Source organism: Leptonychotes weddellii, chromosome 12, assembly GCF_054177405.1.
Source record: "Leptonychotes weddellii isolate Sample4059 chromosome 12, ASM5417740v2, whole genome shotgun sequence".
Lineage (NCBI taxonomy): Eukaryota > Metazoa > Chordata > Mammalia > Carnivora > Phocidae > Leptonychotes > Leptonychotes weddellii.
This window is the reverse complement of record NC_138380.1, coordinates 92,880,050-92,902,922: the sequence shown is the minus strand read 5'-3', so window position 1 is coordinate 92,902,922 and position 22,873 is coordinate 92,880,050. Positions and strand designations below refer to the sequence as shown.

Sequence of the window (22,873 nt, the reverse complement as noted above, 5' to 3'; positions counted from 1 at the left end):
CGGCCCCCCCCCCCCCCCCCCCCGAGCAACAGAAAGGCCCCACCATCCTGAGCTGATGCTGAGTTCTGGAAAGCTCGGGCCTTCCCAGGTGGGCGCGAGAGGAGGGGCCCTGCAGACGTCCCCACCTCCCCCGGCCCCCCCGGGCTCACCGCTTCCAGGGGCACGGCCCGCATCACCCGGTACTGCCGGCCGGGGTCCAGCTTGTAGACATGCCGGTCAGTGAGCAGGAGCGCCCGGTCCCGGCTCTTGTTGAAGCGATTCACCTGAGGGACAGGCGATTTCGGGGTCACCTGTCTGGCCCCAGGGCCTCCTCTCCCTGGACCCCTTTTCTCAGGGACTGAGTTGGATCTGACCACTTCTGAAACCTCTGCCCTGGGCTGTCGATCCTCCCTTGGTCCCACACCTCACCTTCCGGACGTGACTGGAGAACAGCACAGCCCCAAAGCTGTCCTTCTCACGGAGTGCCTTCAGTCGCTCAGCGAACAGGCCCGAGGCTGTGGGGTTGTCCATGGCCTGAGGACAGATGGGGGCTGCTTGACCGCTGTCCCTCACCTCGCGAGCCAAGCCGACTCAGGCCTTGAGCCAGCCTCGCCTGGGTTGTCTGAGGGCCCCGCGCCCAGACCGCTGCAGCCCTAGGTTCTGGTCATCCCTGAGCCCTCCATAGCTGCCCACTGTCCAGAAGCTGAGAAGGCAGGGTCCCGGGGGCCAGGGAAAACCTTGAGCCTTCGTCCACTGTAGAATGGGGCCAGGGGCATAGCTCACCATGCCCATGCGAGGGCCAGGGTGAGCCAGGGCATGGGTGCAGGTGGGGGGGGGGCGCAGAAGAGAAGAAGCTCAGTAAAGCCCAGAGGCCAGGGGCAAGGGCAGAGGGGCATGGCCCACAGGCCGGACAAACAGCCAGGCCCTGGGAGAGGACATGTGGGGTGGACACCGGCAAGCTCTCAGCTCTAAGCCCCTCCTTGGTGCCCAGTTTTCGTGGCCCCGACACTCACAGAGGACAAGTAGTCCCTGACCCAGGCCCGCCGGCAGCCCCAGTCCTGCCGTAGCTCCTGCAGGACCCCCATGGCCGCCACTTTGGCCTTGATCTGGGCCATGTCTGAAGGTGGGATGTTCTTCACCAGCTGCCGGGCCCGCCACCTGGAGGGAACCGGGTGGTCAGATGGACCCCATGCAGCCCTCACCTTCCCCACCCCGGTCCTACCCCCCTCACATCCATGCCCTCTTCTCGCTCCCTTTTCCCCACGGGAGAAGACCAAGCCTCTCAGCCCGGCACTGGCCATCCTGATTTCGGCCTCCCTGGTCTCTGCAGGGCCCCCTCCCACTCTGAGGACAGTGCGGCCTCCTGGAGAACTCCTACTCAGCCTTCAAAGCGCTGCCCAAACGCATTGTTCCCCCCTGTTCCCTGTCCCAGCCAGCCACGCTCCCCTCCAGGCCTCCAGCAAGGAGATATCAGGGCTCTCCAAGGACGGTGGGGTGTGGGGACCCAGTTACTAGGCACAGCCTCTTGTTGCCCTGCTTATGAAATGGGGCTTGTGGGGTGCGGATGGCTGGTGCAGGTGTTCAGTGGGCGCCAGCCGAGCGGGGAAAATCGAAGGGGCAGTGGCTGAGGGCTCGCACCTGCAGAACAGCGCCCGGCAGGTGTCCTGGAACGGCTGCAGCACCGCAGGGGCCGGCGGCCAGACGAGGTCTCGGCCGTAGTGCGGGGGCTGCCTCGCGGCCTGGAACCGCCTCTGCAGCTCTGCCAGGTGAGCGCGCACCTTGTGCCTCCGGAACCAGCGCATGACGGTGTAGACGGCCCGCAGCCGCCGGCAACGCCGCCTGGCCAGCGCGCCGCGCCAGGCCTGGGGGGCCAGCCGGGCCTCCGTCAGTCCCGGCCAGGCCCCGCCTCCCTGCTTGTTTCCCTCCCCGCCCCCGCGGCCGGCCCGCCTCCTCCACCCTCAGCCCGGCGCGGCGCCAGGCTGACCCGCCCAAGACTCCTGGGGGCCGCCTCCACCTGGCTGCAGGTCGCTTCCCAGGGGGGCACAGGGCCCTGGGGCAGCCTCTGCCTGACTCGGGGGAGAGCTGCTCTCCCCACTCCATGTCCTTCCACCTGGCACCTGCAGATGGGGGTGCTTTCCCCTCCGCCAGGGGTAGCTGCCAACTGTCACCTGGAACTCGAGCTGGTCCAGGTCTGACCTCCAACTCGTAGACGCCCTGACATGGAAGAGTACCCCAAGAATGCAACCATTAAAACCCAGAGCGGGAGCCCTGCACGGCAGGCAGCCCAGGGGACCCACAGATGAAAGTACACTTAAGGAAGCTGACTCAGACCAAGGAGAGGACAGCAGTGTGGACAGTCCTGGAGATGGTGGGGCCGCGAGGACCCAGTGTGAGCGTCCCAAGTCCCATCTCTGTGACCATGGCATGGTGTCACGTTCCTAAAACCAACCCCTCCATGTTAGGGGAGTAGCAAAGCTCACAGCTAAATGCAGTGTGTCGCCATGGGTAATAGTGGGATGCTTGTGGAAATTCGAATACAGGCGGCATATTATTCAGATACGTAGATTATGTCTTGTTGGTGTTAGCTTTCTCGTCTGCTGACCTCAGCGTGTTCAGAAAAGGGAACGTACTTGTCCTTGAGACATGTGTGCTGAAATATTGAGGGGGGCCGTTACTTCAGAAAATCATATAAACGTAGGTGTATGTGGGTGTGGGGACAGACAGACACACAGAGATGGGGTGGGGAGAGCACACGATTGTAGCAATTCAGGTGGATGGTAAATCATCATAGGTATCTCTTGACTTTTCAGTAGGTTTGAAATGTTAAAAATAAAAAGTTAGGGGGAGAGATGGAGGAATTCCGGTCCTTTGGGAATACTTACTAAAATGACTCTAAACAAAATGATTTGATGGGGTGCCCGCAGGGCTCAGTCAGTTAAGTGTCCGACTCTTGATTTTGGCTTGATTTCGGCTCCGGTCATGATCTCAGGGCCGTGAGAGTGAGCCCAAGTCAGTGCTCAGCGGAGAGTCCGCTTGGTATTCTCTCTCCCTCCCCCTCAGCCCATCCCCAGCTCACATGCTCATGGTCTCTCTCCAAAATGAATAAATCTTTTAAAAAATGATTTGCTTAAAAATAACTGGGATGGGCTGCAGGTGTCTGCACAAAACCACACTCTGCTCACAGGGTGGCACAGCTGATGCTGGGGAGTAGGAGGGGGAATTATCTCTAGGTCTGATCTCTTTCAGAGTCAAGAGAAGAAAAGAAGGGAAAAGATAAGGAAGGGGGATGCCTGGGGGGCTCAGTTGGTTAAGCGTCTGCCTTTGGCTCAGGTTATGATCTCGGGGTCCTGGGATAGAGCCGCACATCAGGCTCCCTGCTCAGCGGGGAGCCTGCTTCTCCCTCTCCCTCTGCCACTCCCCCTGCGTGTGTTCTCTCAAATAAACAAAATCTGAAAGAAAGAAAAAGAAAGAAAGAAAGAAAGAAAGAAAGAAAGAAAGGAAGGAAGAAGGAAAGAAAGAAAAGGAAAAAGAAAAAAGAAAAGAAGGAAAAGGAAAGAAGCCAGATTCCTGAAAATCATATTTTGAGCACCTGGATCCACCTGGGCCTGAAGCTGATGACCACGGACTGAGGTAAACTAACCACATCCACACCTTTTGCTTAAGTCAATTTCAGTCCTGGCCCATCTCCTGTCAGAGGAGATTCCTGTGGTGTCTGGAGGGGCGCCTGTGGGCCCCGCTGGTGCATGCGCACCCCCCACTCCAGGGGCTGCACACCCCTCCCTCCCCTTCCCCCCCAGGGCCACACCCCTCCCTCCCCTCCCCTCCATGGGTACACCCATCCCCCCTCCCCCTCCGCGGTAGGTAGGCATCCAGCCAGGCCGCACCTTCTGCAGCAGCAGCACGATGATGGGGATGAGGCGTGCGCGGCTCTGCTCCAGCTTGACCAGAGTCTGGGGCGAGCGGATGAAGAGCTTGGTGTGGCCGAACGCCACGTCCCCTTGCAGCCCATGCTGCTCCAGGAGGGCACTCACGGCTGCCCTGTCAGAGCCCAGCAGGTGATTGGGCCACGTGTACTCACAGGTCATCTTGTACCTGTCACCGCAGGACAGGGCAGTGGGCACTGAGCTCTGGATTCGACACGCCCAGCACCTGCCCACCCCGTCCCCTGGGTCACACAGCGTCTTCGCTGTCTGTGCTGCGCGTGTCTGCATCTGAGAAGCACTGGCCGGGTTTGGGACCCTCTGCCCACCCGTCCGACTCCTCACAGGATCCTGGGCCATGGGGGACAGACGGGTGGGGAGATGGAGCTCCGGGGTAGCAGGGCGCGGTACCTGAGCAGGAATCGAGGGTAGGGCTGGCGGGAAGCGAAGCCAGCCCTCCGCACCCGCACATTCTCCAGCAGCCCCAGGTACACGACCTGGTGGCGACAGTGGTCCTCGTCCAGCCTGGCAGCCATCTTGTCCTCATTGGGCTTGATGCAGCGGACATAGAAGGGCTCCTACCACAACAGAGGACACGCAAGGACACCACCATCAGCCTCTGTGGCCGCAGGGCAGGTGTGGAGCTGTCCCTCCCTGCCGGCTGCCCAGGGAAGAGGCTCTTGCAGGGGGAGGGGAGGCCGAGCGGCTGGGTCAGGAGGTGGTAGGGCAGCCGGGAGCCCTGCCGGCCTGCAGGGGCCAGGCTGAGTCTCCAGATGTTCTGTGGTTAAGCGGGCTCTGGTGTCCCCCTGCTGCCCCCCCTCTGCCTTTGGGCCCCAAGCTCCGCAAGCAGCTAGCGCCGCCTTCCTGCCCTGTGAGCCCCGCCCAGCCCCTTCCTGCCCAAGAGGCCGGGAGGACAGGGGAAGGCTCTTCAAATCTCACATTTACTCAAGCCTCAGCCTGACCCAGGACATCTTAACTTGCACGGTGGTGGGTTCCTCCTGGCTGGGGTGGGGGTGGGGATGCAGCTCACAGCAGGCAGGAAATGAACACCACCGTCCCCGTGATGTGCAGAGGCGGTGGGGGCCCAGTTTGCCGGCCAGGACCTGGAAAGATCCAGGGTGGGGGCGGGGGCGGGGGGAGTACCTTGGAGGCCAGGTTTTCTACTAGAGCCACCATGGAGTTCTTGAAGAGCGTGCCAGCCGTCAGGGGGCGCTTGGTCACTTCCGTGATGTCCTGCTGCCCGTCCGGCCACATAGCCCGCAGGGTGGGGTCCGAGCTGTAGACACAGGCCACACAGCTAGCCGCCCTCTGGAGGGCAGCCCTCGCCCCAGCTCTGCCACTGGTAAGCTCTGTGGCCTTAGTGTCAAACCTCAGGCTGTCAGCCCATCAGACAGGTGTCAGACCCGAGTGCATGAAGGCCCTTCCGGCCTGGGGCCCCCACGCACCTGTTGTACATCAGCCGCTTAAAGTCTTGGAAGAGGTGGTCTCTGTTCTTGTCGATGAAGCCCTCCACCGAGTACCTGTGGGGCCAGCGCTGGTGAGGGGCAAGGGGCCTCTGACAGGCCCAGGAAGCCCCTCACCAGCCTCTCCTGCCTCTGTTCTCTTAGGCTAGCCTCCCTGCCTCCGCTCCCACACCCGCTTTCTTTCTCAGCACCTAAGACTCCTTCCCTCACAGGTGTCTCTGCTCATGCCCACCGCACTGGACCCTGGCTCTAGCGCATTCGTGCTGGGTGGCCTGGGACCAGGGACTTCACCTGTCTGTGCCCCAGTATACATCCCAGGCCCAGATCAGTGCCTACTGTTTCCATCAGTGTCGGTGATGGTAGTTATACCCAGGAACTCCCGAGGCAGTGGTCTGCTTTGATTCTGTGGCACGGACAACCTCAGATTCCTTGTCTGGCCCTTCGATGACAAAAGGCTAGGAGGCTCAGTTCCGAAATCTCCCTGCACCTGCCGCTCCCGTGCAGACTCGGGGCAAGGGGTCTGACCTCTGGCGGCACTGTCCTCCCCACTTGTCCTTGTGAAGGACACATTAGACACGTGTGCCTCCGTGAGTCACCTCAAGTCCCACTCAGGACGAAGGGAGCACAGGTCAGTTAGTAATCATGTCACGGAGATTTCTGAAGGATTCCTGAGGTTGGTCCTGAGGGTGTGCCCCCAGGATGGGCACCGTGTGCCCGGGGCTTGCTGGAAATGCAGACTGTGGCCTGTCTGCCCCCTCAGCTAACCGCACCTCCATAATAGCGTGCCCCTCCCCCAGGCATTGCCCAAAGTGGAGCCTAGATACGGGCATTTTTGAAAGCTTCCAGAGGCTTCCCCTCCCCCAGGCATTGCCCAAAGTGGAGCCCAGATAGGGCATTTTTGAAAGCTTCCAGAGGCTTCTACGGTGCAGCCAGGGCCGAGGGCTCTGATCTCAAAAGCCCCATTGCGTGCTTTCCACTCATCAATCTGGTGTCAGGCGCGTCTTCAGCGCACTAAGAAGGGGAGGGCTCCTTACGTGACGTCCCCCGCGTAGTGCTTGATCCGGAAGTCTCGGCCAAACTCCATGGTCTTGTCTGTAGGGCAGAGCTAGGGAATGGGGTGGCGCGCCAGGGTCACGGCACAGGGCACAGCCCTGGAGAGGCCGGGCCGCCGAGGCCGCGGTGCCTGGGCGGGGTGGGGGGTGCGGCCCCGGGACCGGCTGGGGGCGGGGCTTGGGGCGCGCGCCGGGGGCAGCGGAGCACCTGGCGGCTGGTGTAGTGCGGGTGGTGGCGGTGGTGGGTGTCCAGGCTCTGCAGGAAGATGCGGTCGGTGATGGTGCCCGCGGCGCTGCAGGCCTCGTCCAGCACGGCCAGCACGCCGCGGTGGGGCCGCTCCACCAGCTCCACGATGGTGGCGTTGTTGAAGTAGTCCACCTGGGCGGGGCGTGCAGGGCGGCTCCCAGTCTGCCCGCCGGCCGCCCCGCTTGCACCCCGCGGCCCTCGCGGCCCCGCCCGCGAGGCCCAGGCCGGCACTCACGCTCTGCCAGGCGATGCCCTCCCGCTCGTACTCCTCCTGCTCCTGCTTCAGGATGAGCTGGATGAAGAGCTGCTGCAGCTTCTCGTTGCAATAGTTGATGCAGAACTGCTCGAAGCTGCGGGCGGGCGCAGGGGCCGCACAGTCACGCCCTGCCGGCCCGGCTTGGGGCCTTGGGGGCTCAGGCTCGGTGCGGAGCGCGTGCGTCGGGGGCAGGCCCCTCCCCCCGGAGCCCGACGGCAGGGGTGATTCTCCCCCTCCAGTCCCACCGCGGGCACGCATGCTCCCCAGTGGATTTGGGGGTCGTGGCCATGGGACGTGAGCCCCCAGTTTTGCCTCCGTGGGCACCGCTGGACGGGTGGCACAGCCGAGGCAGGCTCGGGGGCCTGAGCCCGGGGCCAGGGACTGGCCGGGACAGACGCCGGACGTCGGGCTCCCCAGGCCAGCGGAGCTCCGCGGGACCAAGGAGGCCCTGGGGGCTGGGGTCAGAGCCGGGGACGTGGTGGTCGGGCTCCCCACCTGTTGACAGGGAACACCTCAAAGCCGTAGATGTCCAGCACACCGATGACCGTGTCCTTGCCGTCTCGCCGGGGGTCCCGGCCCCGGGTTTCCATGACACCGTTGATCCGGTTCACCACCCACTCAAACAGCCGCTGGTACACTGCCTGGGGAGAGGCCGGGATCCAGCTACTTCCGGCTGCCTCCATCGTCGCCTCCTCCAGGAAGGCCCCCTGGGTGTCCCCGCCTCGCTCCCCACAGCCTGCCCCCAGAGGACCTTGGCACAGGCGTCCCGGGCATAGCTGGCCTCCGCCGCAGTGTGGCCCTTCTCAATGAGTTCCCTGCCTCCGGAGGCCACCGTACGAGACAGCAGGCAGCGCAGCACCAAGTCCCGGGGCGTGGCCGTCAGCTCGGCCACATGGTCCACCAGCAGCTCCTCAGCCACGGCCAGGTGCCCCTGCTCCGGCCCGGCCGCCTCCGTCTCCACAAACTCGATGTTTCCCTGGGGACGGGGAGCCAGGACAGTCAGGCTCCACGTCCCAGTGGAGCTTGCCTGCACACCTCTGCCCAGGGAGAAGGAAGGAAAGACAGGGCTGGGGGTGTGGCAGGGCCTGGCTCCTGCCACCGACGCAGCCCTGGATGCGGGAACGGCCCCTGGAGCTCAGCAGAGCCTTCTCCAAGGCTTCCTGCCCAGAACATCAGGTCCGTGGTCCCCCGCCGTCGCCTGCGGCTGCGATGCCCCCCCTGCTCCTCAGGCCGCCTCACAGGGAATGGCGGCCCGGACGTGCTGAGGAACTGTCCAAAGCCCGCCAGACCGCATCTGCACAATGTCAGCGCTACTGAGCCTGCCCTTCCGGGCCTGCCCCGGGCGGGCTCATCCGCTAGACAGACGCGGCATGTTGCAGGCCTGACCCGCCCGTCTGGGCACACAGAGCCCCCAGCTCCGGGCCCGGCCTCCGGGAGCCATGCACTCAGCCCCTTGGAGAGCAGGATGGGCCCGCTACGTGGCTGGGCCGTCCGAGGTCAGTCTCCTTCTCCAGGGGCGGTGGCCCCGCAGCCCCCGGCCAGGCTCACCAGATGCAGTATGGCTGCCAGGATCCGGTGCACAGAGCCCACTTCCTCAGCACTGAAGCCGATCACCCGCATGGCTTCCATCACTGCCAGGTAGTGGCTCCTCTCGTCGCTCTCCAAGGCCTGCAGGACGAGGGGCTCAGCACCCCAGGGCCACGCAGAGCCCCCGGGGTCCTCCCAGGGCGTGCCTGTTACATTGGGGCGCCAGCAATCCTGCTGAGCGCCCGCACCCAGGACCCCGGAAGGCGGAGCCCCGCCCCCACTCACACTGAGCCCTGCGCCCTGCCGAGTGAAGTTGTACACGGCCGGGTTCCTCTGCAGGTGCAGGTTCCGCAGCTCTGCGTCCTCACAGCCCCGCAGCACCTGGGGGCCCGCAGATCCCTGGCTCAGGCCCTCAGAACTGCAAAGACCCCCCAAAACATGCCGGAGGACCGACACAGGGGAGCTCAGTGCTGGTGTGGACACCGCCTGAATCCAGGCAGACGCCATCTCACCCAGTGTAGACACCACCCTGCTGGTGACCCGGGAGATCCCCCTCCAGTGAGGGCGGGGGACTGGGGGTGTCACGGCAGGGAGGGGGGAAAGGGACTGAGGGCGGGGCCGTCGGAAGGGCTTCCTGGGCGCCCCCACACCCCTGCTTTGGTTCACCTGGTAGAAGGCATGGAAGTTCCGTTCACCCACGTGCTGCTTGAGGACTCGAGACTGTGGAGGGAGGGGCAGATGGGCCCCTGCCTGGGTTGCAGGCACCACCCAGGGGACCCCACCCAGGGGACCCCACCCAGAGCCCCTTGGGCGGTGCAGGCGGAGCCTGGGACCTCAGAGGAAGTGTGTCCCCGCCCCCTCCCCGGGGCCCCAGGCCTGGGAGGGTCAGCGGGAGGCCTGTGGCCTCAGGACCCGCCTTTGGGAGGGTCAGCGGGGAGGCCTGTGGCCTCAGGACCCACCTTCTCCAGCAGGTAGCTGTGAATGTGACCCCCGATGGGGTCCCCTTTAAAGTCGAAGTTGATGTCCATGTACTTGCCGAAGCGGCTGGAGTTGTGGTTGCGGTTGGTGCGCGCGTTCCCGAAGGCCTCCAGCACGCACGTGGACTTGAGCAACACGTCCTTGACCCTGTGCGGGGCAGAGGGGCCGGGCTGTAGGGCACAGACCTCGTCCAGGGACTGTGCCTGCCCAGCACCCCTGCCCGAGGCCTCCCATGGCGCAGGCTGCGGACCGGCTGGGAAGGCCCCCTGCCCGGTGCTGTGCCCGGTGTGGCGAGAAGGGCAGCTCCTCACCTGGGCGTGCTGCCGCCTGCAGAGAGGAGCTGGAGCTGCACGCGGCTCTCCACCTCCCGTGGCAGGGTGGGCAGCGGCCAGCCGCCGGTGCCCCCCGCCCCTGGAACCCCACCTTGCCCCTCCCGACGGGAAGAGCTGGGGCGCTCACACAGGAAGCTGCTCCACGAGGCCCCACTGGTAACAGCCGGTGAGCAGCTGGTGAGGAGGCGGACAGGCGGGCCCTGATCCGGGTCCAGGCCCTTCCTGACCATCTGCCCAGCTTCTCCCTTCCGTGGGGTCTCCTGTGAGGGGCCCAGCCCCCGTCTGTTGGCTCCGTGCACCTTGCCTCTTCCCTCTTCCTAGTGGCGCCCTGCCCCGGGGCACGGGGCCCTGCCTCTGCTGGGTGGACGGGTTCTGGGCGGGTCACCTGGAGCCCTCCTGCAGAGGAGCCCTCTGAACTTGGCCTGAGCCAGGCTGACTTCCATCCCTTGCCCCTCCAGGCCTCAGGCCCAGGGCCGCCCCTGCGCCAGTCCGGCCTGCTCTCACCTGTCCACCTCGGCCCTCTGGCTGGGGTTGGTGACAGCGGCGATGTACTGCATGATGTGCTTGCTGGCTTCCGTCTTCCCTGCCCCACTCTCCCCTGCCGGGCAGACGGTGCTCAGCCAGAAAGAGTGGCCACTCCCCTTGACCACCCCCTGGGCGCCCCCTCCAGTGGGGTCTGTGGAGGCTGCCCGGGCCCCCGCCACCGGGCAGGTACCTGAGATGACGATGCAGGTGTCCCTGGAGCGGCGTTTCATCGCCCCGTAGGCGGCATTGGCCACAGCATAGAGGTGTGGTGGCCGCTCATAGAGCTCGCGGCCCTGGTACTTGGCGATGGCCTCAGGCCCATACAGGGGCAGCTCCTGGTAGGGGTTCACGGACACCAGCACCTCGCCGATGTAGGTGTAGATGCGGCCCTTCTCGAACCTGGCACAGGCGGGGCCAGGCCTCAGCGCTCAGGGCTGTGGGGACGCCCACCCAGGTGCTGGGGCGTTGGGCCCCTGTGGGGAGCGTCGGGGGCCCTGGCCCACCCCAGGGCTGAGAGTAGGAAGGAGTGCGGGTTGACCTGACCCTTCCCAGTGCCATCTTGCTGGAATCCCACCCCCACTGCAGGGTGGTGCTGGGGCCGACGCTGCTCCCTGGGGGGGCGGGGGGGGGGATCCTGACAGCACAGGAATCTCCACCACCAGATTTATGAAGGGATAGGTAGAGCCAAGGGGTGGAGGTGGAGAGGAGAAAGGGGCTGGAGGCCGAGGGAGGGGCCTCGGGCTGTTTCCTGTCTTGAGGCCTGGGTGGGGACCCAGAGGCAGCAGGGGACCCGCCCAGCCCCACCCAGATGGCTGGGACTAGGAGGGGCTCAGGGAGGGGGCCTGGGGATGCAGCGGCCGTCCTCCCCCCGCACATCCTCCTGCTTCTCAACCCTTCCTTTTGGGAACTCAGGCTCCTGGACCTCTGTCTGCCCCTCTCTTGAGCTTTTGGCCAGCCAGCTCAGCTCCCGCTTTGTCTGGGACCCGCCCTTCCCTGGCAGCTTGTAGTCCGTCCCCCGTCAGTCAGGGGTTCCTCTTCCTCCGCTGCAACTTCAGACGAGGGAGTTCCCCCGGCGCGCTCCCTCCACACCTTCTCTCATCTGCCCCCCGCCTGCCCCCCTGCACGCTGTGTGGCCTGGGCTCAGTGCTTCACTGTTAAAACGGACACGGTCATGCCTGTCTCACAGGCTAGTATAGAAGAACGACATGAAATTATGCTTAGCTTTGTGCCCCATACAAAATAGCCCATTTCCTGTCCTCTAACCTCAACAGTGTGCTCAGGGGGCCCCATCCCCTAACCCTGCACAGCAGCCGCCCTGTCCTCCCGCGGGCTGTCCAGGATGAAGCCATCCAGCTGTCCAGCTCCTGGGGGGCCACCCCATCTCACCATTCCCTGGCTCCTCCAGGGCAATCAGACCCCATGTCACTTCTACCGGCCACGCCCTGTGGCACCCCATGCACCTCCCCCCCAGTGTCATCTCAGCTTGTCCACCTGCACCCCGGGACAGCGCTTGCCCCCTTCCCTGAGAGCCCCAGGGCCCAGCACGACCCCCAGCGGCAGATGGACAGTGCACCCAGTCAGGGGGACGGGCACCTGCCTGTCCCTGCTGGGCAGGAGGAGCAGAAGACACCCAGGCCATGTGGGAGGCAGGGGTCCGGGAAGCCCTCTCCAGCACTGGCTGGCCGCCCTGGCCTTGGGAGGACTGTCCTCTCGGCCCCCCGCCAGGACCCCCTGCCGTCACTCATACAGTGGTGCGGTGGTCCAGGTGGGTGTGTGTGCAGCCCCACCTCCCGCCCCTACCCTGGGCTGATGGAGACCAGTGAGCCTGGGGGCCCGGGAGAGGACGGCAGAGCCCTGTGTCTACCTGAGCTTGAGGTTCTCCATGAAGTCCTCCATGGTCACTTGGTCCAAAAGCACAAAGTCGGGTTTGCCGCACTCCGGCCCTTCCTCGTCCATCCTGCTGTCGGGAGGCACCCAGGCCAGGTTAGCCCGGCCTTCCTGTGCACAAGGGTGGAAGGGAGGGTGCTCCGAGCAGGCTCAGCCCTCCGGGCCACCTCCGAGCGGTGCGGTGAAGTAGGAAGTGGGTTCTGGTCCCAGGGAGGGGCTGCCCTCCCCACTTGCCGCTCCCTCCCGAGGGGCTCTGACCCCGGCTTCCTGGTTCCCGCACCCAGAGGGCGGGCACGCCTGACAGTGAGCCGGGTGCTCTGGAGGGTTCCTGTTGGCTTCCTCAGTAAGCTCTGACCCTCTGTGGTCTCCGTGCCTACCCCTCACCCCAAGCAGGGGCGTCACCTGTGTGGCCTGACGCCGTCACGGCCATCAAACCTCTGTTAACAGCCAGAGCTGCACACTAGGTGCATCTTCGGCTAGGTACCGTGTATCTTGATTAAAAAGTGGGAAATGCTGGTGCCCAGGCCTTTGGGGCGGGGCCTCGGGTAACATTCTTCAAAATGTGCAAGACCACAGCAGGATGTAAATGACAAAACCAGCTTCACGTCACACTGCACTGCAGGGCTGGCGGTCTGGTTCCTCAGACTGAGATTCGGAGTCGGGCGGCAGGCCCAGACCTCTGCATGTTACCCAGAAGGCTGTCCCTGAGGTCCCCGCCTGTCCCACCTGGTTCCTCACAGCACCGTTAGAAGCCGCAGACTGGCTGGCTCAGGTTTGTCTCCAGACAGCCTCCTTGACCCCATGGCATCCTCCAGGCGGGCAGTTCTCTCTCAACCCCTCCCCCCCAGCCGGGGAGGCCAGAGTATTTGCCAAAAGTGAGTCATCCACACGCTGCCTGGGGGTTTCTGTACTCAAGAGGCTCTTGTAATAGTTGCCTTTCAACAAGCTCGCTTTTTAAACTGAAAAAATTGACACGCAAGTTAAGGTTTTTTTTTTACCCTTTCAAATTCATTAGGATGAATACATACCCAGTAAGATTGGGAAGTGCTTATTCAAAAGCCTCATAATCCAGGCCCACGCCCTTGTGCACCATCCCAAGGGGCTGTTGGCCTGACCGTTCCCTCAGGATTCATTCATCCTCCCAGCTCTGGGGATCCCCTCTGCAACCCCCTCTGGGGCTGGTACTTTTGAAGGGCTTTTCTACACCAACGCTCCAGAGAATCTGGTCCTGGGTTTTTTTGGTTTTTTTTTTAAGATTTTATTTATTTATTTGACAGAGAGAGACACAGCGAGAGAAGGAACACAAGCAGGGGGAGCGGGAGAGGGAGAAGCAGGCTTCCCGCTGAGCAGGGAGCCCGATGCGGGGCTCAATCCCAGGACCCTGGGATCGTGACCCGAGCCGAAGGCAGACGCTCAACGACTGAGCCACCCAGGCGCCCCTGGTCCCGGGGTTTTACTTCCTCAACCTCTCAACCCACGGGTTCCTCTAGCCCAGGGTTTAAATTGAAAGGAACAACTCAGCCCGTGCTCTGAAACTGCAACTTGATAGGATTTTCACGTCACTGGATAGTTCTGGGTTTTTCCTGGTAGAAATGTCAAGACCGTTCTGAGGTTGGGGATTTGGCCCCTGGGCGGACCTTGCTGTTGGGCTTTAGCCCCTGCCACCGTGACCTTGAGCCTAACTGCGGGGTCTGCACCTAGGACTTACGGCCCATGCCTCCTTTGTCCCAAGGCTGGGAGAACATTGCATGTCTTTTCCCTGCCTGGTCTGTCTCCCCTCCTCTTCGGTGGGACAAACCCCTTGGGGGATTTCAGTTGGGGCACCAAGCAGGAGGGCAGGGGGCTGCTGGGGACCCCACCCTGGCCCCTGCTGATGCCAAGCCCCCTCCAGTTGCCCTGCTCACTGAAGACTCAGGTCCAGCTCATCTCAGGACATGCAGAACTGCAGGCTGCTGCAGGGAAGGGCCCCACCAGGGCACCTCGGAGGCCACCTCCCGCTCTTCCCATCAGGGTGTGTGTATGTGTGTTGGGGGTGCAGCTGCCATGACATCAGGAACAAACCGAATGTAAAAGCGTCCGGCTGTGCCTGGATGTGTTACTTTTCAAATGAAGCCAACCGGGCATGTACATCACTCCCACACGGACACACTTGTGTGTGCCCACGTGTGAAGGTGAGCCTCGCTCCCAAGTCTGACCTGCACTAGGGAGGAGGACAAGAGGCAGACGAGCCTGTCAGGCAGCAGAACCCATCCAGGATCCCCAGGGCAAGCTCCCGATGGCAGGTGTTGGTAGTCCATCACCTACTCGGCACTCTGCAAACACCCGGGCATCAAGCAAGGAGACACCTCGGGGCTGAAGGAGTTTGGCCGCCACTCCCTTCACGGCCAGGGCTCCCGCTCCTTGTATCTAGCACACGGAAAGGAGACACAAGCCGATCGCAGCACACGCTGAAAAGACTGTTTATTAACCACCCCTTGTTTCCCGCACAGAAGGTCAGAGGGGCCTGGGCCCCGACGCACAGCAAGAATCCTCGTTTCCGGAGCACTGTGGCACCCAAACCTGGGGGCAGAGAAACGTCAGTCAGATGTGCACACCAGGCCCTGAGCTGCCCACTCCCCAGCCTGGGCCCGAACCGGAAACCCCCCTCTCCTCCCTGAACGGGAGCCGGTGAGGACGCATACCTGCTTAGACAGAAGGGGGCACGAGAGCCGCTCAAACCCAGCTGCACCCTCACGGGGGCATGTCCGTGTGCAGGCCACACCCCAGGGTCCACTTCCTCAGGCATGAGGAGGAGGCACGTGGAAACAGCTTGGAGGCTGGCTGTGAAATCAAGTGACGTGAGCACACAGCCAGGGACTAAACACTGGTTGCTACAGAGAGACAGAAAGGAACTAAAAGGAACTGAACCCGATCCCCCTCCTGACCCCACAGTGGGCTGAGGTCTCTGTGGCGGGACGTGGCAGCAGCCTGACCTTCCCAGGCCAACACACCACTGACCCAGCAGGGTCCTGGGGAAAAGGCTGCAGGTGAAATCCAAAACCACAGAGTCCACCAATGCTGGGCCCCAGGAGTCCAGGTACTAGACCACTGCTGTGCAAAAACAGTCTCATGAGCTTGAAGGCAATGAACCTCTGGGACTCAGTCACCTGACTTGAGATGGGAAGGCCAGAGCAAGTCGAGGGTTTTGAAATTCTTCTGGGGGCGGGGGCTCATGGAAATGAACAGAAGGCAGGCCTCTGCAGCATACTTACTGCTGCAGACCCCAGATCACCCCGCAGACACGGACCAGGCCACCTCTCGGCGCTCTCCAGGCTCTGGCACCTGGGGATTCCTGCTGCTGGAACAGCGGGGGAGGGCAGACACCACGTGTCCTGTGCTGGGGCAGGGACCCAGAGCAGAGCCTGCTGGGGTGGGGGGTGCCGGTCAGAAACGGACAAGGGTCTGATGTATACCCTGCGCCCCCCCCCGACAAGGTAGCCCCCCAGTTTCAGGGATGCTGGCAGGGCACGTGAGGCTCTCCGATTAGAGACAAAGTTGATTCTTCCCACAGGGTGACACAGGGGAGCCAGGGGGCACCCAGCACATGCGGTGGCCGTGCGGTCCAGGAAAGCCAGACCTCTCCCAGCAGAGAGCAGGCCTGCTCTGGAGGGGGGCACTACCTTGTCCATCCGGGGCTGTTTGCTACTCCAACATCCTTGAAAAGATGGGCCGAAGTTCAGCCAACGCCTTGCTCCCAGGACTGCAGACACAGGAGCCTCAGGGAGCGTCTCCTGAGTGCAGCTCACAGGCCGGTGTGTTCAGCGTCTGCACCTGGACTGAAGAGGCAGACCCCAAGTTTGCCAGAAGCCTCGAGCGCGACGGAGATGTGGCGTGACCGGCCACCCAGAGGAGCCAAGAGCTACGCGGCCCTGCCATGAGCATCCTGGCCCAGCCCTGACCACACCCAGCGGCGCTCAAACCCAGGCAGGGACCCAAGGGCACCCCCTCCCACCTACGCTTCCCACCCGCTTCCAGATTCCACTGCTCCGTCCAGGTCAGGAATCTGGAAAGGAGCACACGGTGGGCCTGGAGGGGCCTGGCATTCCATCGCGACCTGCGATTTTCTGGCTGGGCGACCCTGGGCCCCTGTTCTGTACTGGACGGAGACCACCTCACGGTGGTGCTCAAAGATCTGAGCTGAGGGAAGAATGAAAGTTTAGGAGGTAGGACACAAGCAGGAGCGTCTTCCCCTGCCGAGCCCTCCCCGCGCGGCAGCCCTGCTTAGAACTTCCGAGCACCTGCCATGCGAATACCGAGAGTAAGAAACCGAACTCGAAGGCCTACTGAGCTTCACCCAACGGTACGTGGCACGTGGCCACCAAACCAGACACGGACACCTGTCTGAAATTTCTATAACCTTGCTCTGGACGGAGCAGGGCAAGGCCTCAAACCGTTTCAGGATGCTCTCGCAAGCACTGCAGGAATGCACAGGGTCACCCCAGACCCGAGCACGCTGGAGGCTTGCAGCCCACATGCCCCGGGCGCACAGCGGACACTCGGCACCGGGGGCTGAGCGGGAAGCGGTCGCGGGGCAGATCGGGGCTCCAGGTCGGGCAGCCCTAGCGAGCGAGCCGGACGGCAGCAGCGCCCTTCCGCGGTGCCCCCCGCGGCCCCGACACCGCGGAGCAGAAGCCCCTCGAGCCGCAAGCCCACGGGGTACCCGTACGCCCAGCCATTACCCAGAGCGGCCTCTCCCTGCAGTCTTCCTGGCACGGAGGCCGCCGCTCCGCTCCTACTCCGCAGCCGCGGGCCGGGCGGGTTCCGCGAGGGCTTCCCGCGACAGCCGGGGGCCGGGCACCGCCGCGAGGGGGACAGGCGGTCAGCGCACGCCGCGGTCGGCCGACCCCGGGTCCCCGCCCCGGCGGCAGCCGCGACCCCGTCCCTCGGAAGCTCGGCCGGAGCTCACCCGGGGGCGGGCGCCGCCTGGAACCCCGACGACCTCGGATGGCATCGGATGCCCGCGCCGCCCCGAAGCGGCCTGCCGCGGGAGACACATGGAACCCCCACGCACACCCGCGCGCTGCGTCATCACGCAGCCCCCCGGAAGCCGGCCGCAGTGACGTCACGCGGGCGCCGGGCGCGCGCGCGACCGCAGGGGGGACGCGGGCGGAAGTCCCCTAACGGCTGAGGGGGGCCGGTCGGAGAGCCGGCTGCCGCGTTCACGTCGGGGCGCGCGCCGCCGGGGCCTCCGCTGCACTGCCGTCTGCGGACTAGTGCGCGTCCCTGGCGGCCCCGCGGGCGCCCCGTGTCCCGGCTGGTTAAGGGCCCCCGCCCTCCGCGGGGCTGGGTTCGTCGAGCCCCGTCGGACAGCGAGGTTGCGCTCTGCCCTCGCATCCCTTTAGCGGGTTGCCCGGGATGCGCATCACTTTCTGGTTTAATAAAAGTATCTTCTTTTCTGCCTTTGTGGAGAGGTCGTCTGGGCTGGGAGGAGATTTGGGTTTTAATTCGATCCCCCCCACCCCCACCGGCGGAGGAACCCACACGGGAAGGTATTGAAGCTGGAAAGGTGCAGCTTGTTGGAGACACAGTGAAGCGTTGTAGGGTGGCAGGGTGTTCTCCGAGAGGAGAGGTGGGCAAGGACTACACACTCAAGGGTCTTGAGTATCAGGCTAGGAAGGCGAGAACTTGTTCTGTAGGTAAAGAAGCCGAGCAGTACTTGAAACTCATTTTGCACCTGCTAAATTCATTCGAGCGGGGCGCCTGGGTGGCTCAGATGGTTAAGCGTCTGCCTTCGGCTCAGGTCATGATCCCAGGGTCCTGGGATCGAGTCCCACATCGGGCTCCCGGCTCGGCGGGGAGCCTGCTTCTCCCTCTGACCCTCTCCCCTCTCATGCTGTTTCTCTCTCGCTCGCTCTCTAAAAAATAAATAAAATCTTTAAAAAAAAAATCATTCGAGCATTTTAGAGTATACAAATCCAATTACATATTTTATTAAATCTCTTGAGACCGGGCAGGAATATTACTTCCAGATTGATAACATGGAAAATAACATTCAGCCAAAGAGGTTAACAAGGCTAGGGCTTGGTGCAGGTTGTTCTAGCTGACTTCAGTGCTGTTTGTCTCCCGACACTCTGCCATGAGATAAAGAGAACCAGGAAGGCACATGGTTATGGATTATGGAGGGCCAGGGTATGGCTGTGAGGGTGTATATTTGTGTCCCAAAAAGTTGGGCTCCCCCAGGACTGAAAGAGAAGAGCTTTTTTCTTTTTCAAAGATACTCATTTATTTGACAAAGAGAGACATAGTGAGAGAGGGAACACAAGCAGGGGGAGGGGCAGAGGGAGAAGCAGGCTTCCCGCTGAGCAAGGAGCCCGATGCGGGACTCAGTCCCAGGACCCTGAGATCATGACCTGAGCCGAAGGCAGACGCTTAACGACTGAGCCACCCAGGCACCCCTCTGAGTTGTTTTTTGACACATGCCATGCAGCACTTCATACCACGCTGTGTCCATGATAAATCCAACGGGTTGACTTGCTTAATGAAGAAAAGAATTTCTTCAAATACATCGAGTGAATTCTCAATGAATTTGTAACTTCTAGTTTCCAGGCCTGTACACGATGAAGGGCCAAACCAGCTCTAGATTATAATGCCTCCTCAGAAGCACAGCCATGCTGTGTGGCCTCCTGTGGGAGACCCTGCGGGCTGTACTTTGGTGTTTCCTTGGCTGTAACTAGGTATTCTTCCAGAGCCAAATTGCTAATATTCTTTTCAGGCATATATCCCAGTTGGCTTGGAAGAATAATGGAGTTATTCTTTTGAGATGTGGATTTGGAGAAAGTTCTTTCCGATAGTCTGATAGTTAAGAACTGCTGAGAGGTCTGTCTCTGTGTCCATCTCATGCAGCCTCCCTGTACAATGCAACTGAGCTTTGATTATGCGGTTTTTGATATTTTGGCACCCTTTCTTATTACTTGGAAAAAAATTTCCATGGAGCATCTTCCCATCTCTAATGAATTTTATTATCATTTTAGAAAAAAGCTCTTCTGGGGCGCCTGGGTGGCTCAGTCGTTAAGCATCTGCCTTCCGCTTGGTCATGATCTCAGGGTCCTGGGATCGAGTCCCACATCTGGCTCCCTGCTCGGTGGGAAGCCTGCTTCTTCCTCTCCTCCCTGCTTATGCTCTCTCTTGCTCTCTCTCTCTCGCTATCTCGGTCACTATCTGTCTCTCTCAAATAAATAAATAAAATCTTAAAAAACAACAACAACAACAACTCAGAGACATCTAGTTAGTTATTTGCTAGCTATTTTGTTCTCATGAGGGAGATAGTGGATGGGCGAGAGGGACAAGAAAGAAAACACTAAAGACTTCCCAGCCTTGGGAACAGGGAAAAGATTCACTAAAAACAAACAAACAACAACAACAACAACAAACCCCACACCAAGTAGTTGGAATCTAGCCAAGATGTGAGTTGGGGAAAACTATCTTTGAGCAGGCCAATTGAGGATAAATCTTCAGTTGTTCAGGGCTTTCTTGAAAACTCGAGTCTAGTGGGAAGGCATCTGTGTGAAACCCTGTCTAGGTAACCTCAGTGCCCTCCCATCTTAGTCTGGTCAGGTGTGTGTCATTTGTCTCGCTAGAACTTCTTGGATACAAAGAGGAATCCCACACAGTCTCTAAAGGACCTGACAGTCTAGTAGAGAAAATGTCCTAACATGGTTAACTCTAGCATCAGGACATGCAAAAAAGTGCTCTGGGGCTGAAGGAGGGAAAAATTGCATCCAAAGATTTAGTGGAAGAGGTGATACTTGAGCTGGGTGAAAAAAACCAACAGCTAGGTCCACCAGGGACAAACCAGGCATCCAACAAAGTTTGGTTTATTAATCTGCTGCAAAGAGGGAACCCTAGAGAAATCTGGGTGTGTCTCATCACGAGAGTAGATAGGGAATTTTGTAAGATTTGGGATTGCACTGAATAATTCTTTTTTTTTTAAGATTATTTTTAAAAAAGATTTTATTTATTTGTCAGAGAGAGAGAGCGTGCACACAAGCGGGGCGGAGCGGCAGGCAGAGGGAAAAGCAGGCTCCCCACTGAGCAGGGAGCCCAATGCGGACTTGATCCCAGGACCCTGAGATCATGACCTGAACCGAAGGCAGACACTTAATGACCGAGCCACCCAGGCGCCCCTGCACTGAATAATTCTGAGGAGGAGAAGTGAGGGTCAGCTTTAGATCCTTGCTGTCATGAAGTGCAGACAACTTAGTAATTGGGTCTCAGTCTTTTTTGGAGGGAGGGGCAGAGGGAGAGACACTCTCAGTCAGACTGCCCGCTGAGCTTGGAGCCTGTTGCAGGGCTCGATCTCATGACCCTGAGATCATGATGTGAGCTGAAACCAAGAGTCAGATGCTCAACCGACTGAGCCACCCAGGCACCCCGGGCCCAGTCATTTTTGTTCATGAGCTGGGGCCACAGAGGGGGCTCTGGCAAGAAGAAGGAGGCCCTCAGGACACTTTACAGCTGAGGTGCGACCTTGGGAGAAATGCTGTTTCCCGTTAACCCTGCAGCTGCCTCATCAGTGCTGATTCTGAGAAACTGAATATACACCTGGACAGTGGCCAGACCGTTTATAGAAATAGGCCCGTGACCTGCTGCGGCTTGCCCAGAAACCAAACCCACCTCCACAGAAGCCTGCCCAGGAAGCCGACTGCTGGAATTCAGACTGCTGTGTCTAGTGACGACCAGGAAGCCACACAATGCCCCATCACAATCCACATAAGCCAGATGTACCAGCACTCGGTCAACAATTGACATCTTACCTACTTTTGTTCCCTGTTCCAACTCAGAGAACAATAAACACATGGGATGCCCCACGTCTACTTAGCTTACCTCTAGCTCCCTCAGGCCCACAGCCCCCATCAGGGCACCCCTGAGTCCCCCTTTTTCTGCCATGAATCTCTCCGCATCTCTGCCTGCCTTTGGGCCTCTGCCAAACCAAGGGAGGCAGTGACTCCCTCATTATAGCAGGCTCTGGACAAATAGCCTTTGCTTGTTTTCATTGGTCGGTGCTCGTTATTTCCCCAATAGTATGGGGGAGCAAAGAGCTCCTGGGTTGGTGAGCACGTGGAGGTAGTGGTAAAATAGCATACCCCGAGGGGCATGGAAGCTCCATGTGCCCTTCCCTACACCTTGCCCTCGGTATCTCTTCCACCAGGATGTTTCCCTGTACCCTTTTATAAGAAATCGATAAACAGTAAACTCTTCTCCCGAGTTCTGTGAGCCGCTCTAGCAGGGAGGATCATGGGAACCCCGATTCATAGCCAATTAGTCCGAAGCACAGGTAACAACTTGGACTTGCTGTAGGCATCTGAAGTGTGTGTGTGGGGGGGTTCTTGTGGGACTGAGCCCTCAACCCGTGGGATCCAATGCCATCTCTGGGTAGATGGTGCCAGAGTGAGTTAAAGTGTGGGACACCCAGCTGATGTCACAGAATTGCTTGGTGTGGGGAAAACCCTCACACATCTGGTATCGGAAGTGTTGAGGGAGTGCTAGCCATGTAAGAGGAAAGGAGACACAGGAGGAGAGTGGGCTTTTCCTAAAACACAGGCTAAGAGGAGTTAGTAGTGTTCTTGGCTGCACTGCCGAGTGCGAAATATGTACATGAGTGGGAGACCCGGACTATCAGGCCTTCGTGCTGTGGTGGGAGACTAAAGGCCAGATGCACTGCCTCGTTTGTGTGCGGGGATGTTGCTGCTAAATGAGTGCAGATGGTAGAGTGAAAGATAATTTCCCCCACCTCTGCTTGATGTGCCGAAGGGGCTGGAATACCTTTGGGGGTGCTTGAGACTATCAAATAGGGTCCAACCAGAAGACAGAAACAGGGTACAGGAAAGGTTGACTATAAAGAATTGTTAAGTATAATAGGGGGTTGGGGTAACAAGGGATTGGCTAGTAAAAGGAAAGAAAACTCTGAAGAATACGAGATTCTGCAGGTGCCTGCCAAGGGAACTCCCTGGAGCCAGGCAGCAAAGCCCTCTCCTCCTGCACTGCCTCCCAGCGGTTCCTTTTGCACCGCTCTGGGACCCCGGGCCACCTGGAGAGGGAGGGATGCTCAGAGGGCCTGGCTCCATCCGGCAGCGCAGGAAATGAGTACGCACGGGAGCTGGAGATAATACACTCACCACCGGCACAGGAGCCAACACTTTAAAACCTAAGTCGAGACGAGTACCCGTTCACATGCCACCTACGCTGCAAGGTTCTTACTGGTAGCTTGGCTTAGTGGCAAAACCGTGCCCGGCTGCTGCTGACTCCAACCCGCAGGGTGGCAGGCAACCCGCCGGACTGTCTGGCCCCGGCTGTAAAAGGCGGGGCCGCTATCCCGGTCACTGTTAAGGTGCTACGTTTCGTTCAGACAGAGCCCAGGCGTTGCTTGTCACAGCCTTTCCGCCTTCCTCAGAGTTTGAGTAACACAGGCGTTGGAGAGGAGGAAGTCTCAGAAAGGGGCTTCATTGAGACCCTGGGAATGAAGGGGCAAATTGAGAAAGAGAAAGGGAAGTGGCTTCGCCCCGCAGGCCCCGCCCCACCCACTGGCCACGCCCCAGAGCCCCTCTGCCACCAATATGCAGGCCCCGCCCTCACCTTCCTGCCGGCCCCGCCCCCATCCTCATCCGGTCCTCACCTTCCTGCCGGCCCCGTTCCACCCGGCCGGGCGCTCTTCTCCTCACTGGCCCCGCC

The 22,873-nt window shown here is 60.8% G+C and overlaps 1 protein-coding gene, 2 long non-coding RNA genes and 1 other non-coding gene across 7 annotated transcripts in view; all 4 read right to left on the bottom strand.

Moving 5' to 3' along the window:
- The window catches only part of MYO1G (myosin IG), a 13,417-nt gene extending 835 nt beyond the window's left edge, over positions 1–12,582 (bottom strand). Inside the window, exons 1-20 of the mRNA XM_081799722.1 lie at positions 12,144–12,582; positions 10,470–10,678; positions 10,259–10,352; positions 9,404–9,569; positions 9,111–9,164; positions 8,730–8,825; positions 8,466–8,585; positions 7,669–7,893; positions 7,413–7,558; positions 6,897–7,011; positions 6,623–6,793; positions 6,397–6,467; positions 5,345–5,419; positions 5,043–5,175; positions 4,311–4,477; positions 3,864–4,071; positions 1,618–1,841; positions 993–1,137; positions 409–513; positions 31–263 (exon numbers count right to left, since the gene is read on the bottom strand). Of these exons, the coding sequence (XP_081655848.1) occupies positions 31–263; positions 409–513; positions 993–1,137; positions 1,618–1,841; positions 3,864–4,071; positions 4,311–4,477; positions 5,043–5,175; positions 5,345–5,419; positions 6,397–6,467; positions 6,623–6,793; positions 6,897–7,011; positions 7,413–7,558; positions 7,669–7,893; positions 8,466–8,585; positions 8,730–8,825; positions 9,111–9,164; positions 9,404–9,569; positions 10,259–10,352; positions 10,470–10,678; positions 12,144–12,235 (2,849 nt within the window). The 5' untranslated portion in view covers positions 12,236–12,582. The remainder of the gene's footprint in view (positions 1–30; positions 264–408; positions 514–992; positions 1,138–1,617; positions 1,842–3,863; positions 4,072–4,310; positions 4,478–5,042; positions 5,176–5,344; positions 5,420–6,396; positions 6,468–6,622; positions 6,794–6,896; positions 7,012–7,412; positions 7,559–7,668; positions 7,894–8,465; positions 8,586–8,729; positions 8,826–9,110; positions 9,165–9,403; positions 9,570–10,258; positions 10,353–10,469; positions 10,679–12,143) is intronic.
- A 2,027-nt stretch (positions 12,583–14,609) lies between these two features.
- Positions 14,610–17,202, bottom strand: LOC102729843 (uncharacterized). 3 transcript variants are annotated; one of them, XR_434308.3, is made up of 5 exons: positions 16,885–17,202; positions 15,826–15,981; positions 15,418–15,570; positions 14,848–14,986; positions 14,610–14,725 (listed from the first exon to the last, which is right to left on the bottom strand). It is a non-coding gene; the product is annotated as an uncharacterized LOC102729843 (long non-coding RNA). The 3 variants fall into 3 exon arrangements; XR_004076650.2 differs by having other exon boundaries at positions 15,418–15,567; positions 16,885–17,201; XR_014139456.1 differs by lacking the exon at positions 15,418–15,570 and having other exon boundaries at positions 16,885–17,200.
- LOC115942000 (small nucleolar RNA SNORA9) lies at positions 16,541–16,672 on the bottom strand. Its single transcript, XR_004076662.1, has one exon. It is a non-coding gene; the product is annotated as a small nucleolar RNA SNORA9 (small nucleolar RNA).
- A 901-nt stretch (positions 17,203–18,103) lies between the features above and the next one.
- LOC145716633 (uncharacterized) lies at positions 18,104–22,873 on the bottom strand. Of its 2 annotated transcripts, none has more exons than XR_014139457.1 (3): positions 22,818–22,873; positions 22,368–22,655; positions 18,104–18,276 (listed from the first exon to the last, which is right to left on the bottom strand). It is a non-coding gene; the product is annotated as an uncharacterized LOC145716633 (long non-coding RNA). The 2 variants fall into 2 exon arrangements; XR_014139458.1 differs by having other exon boundaries at positions 22,403–22,655.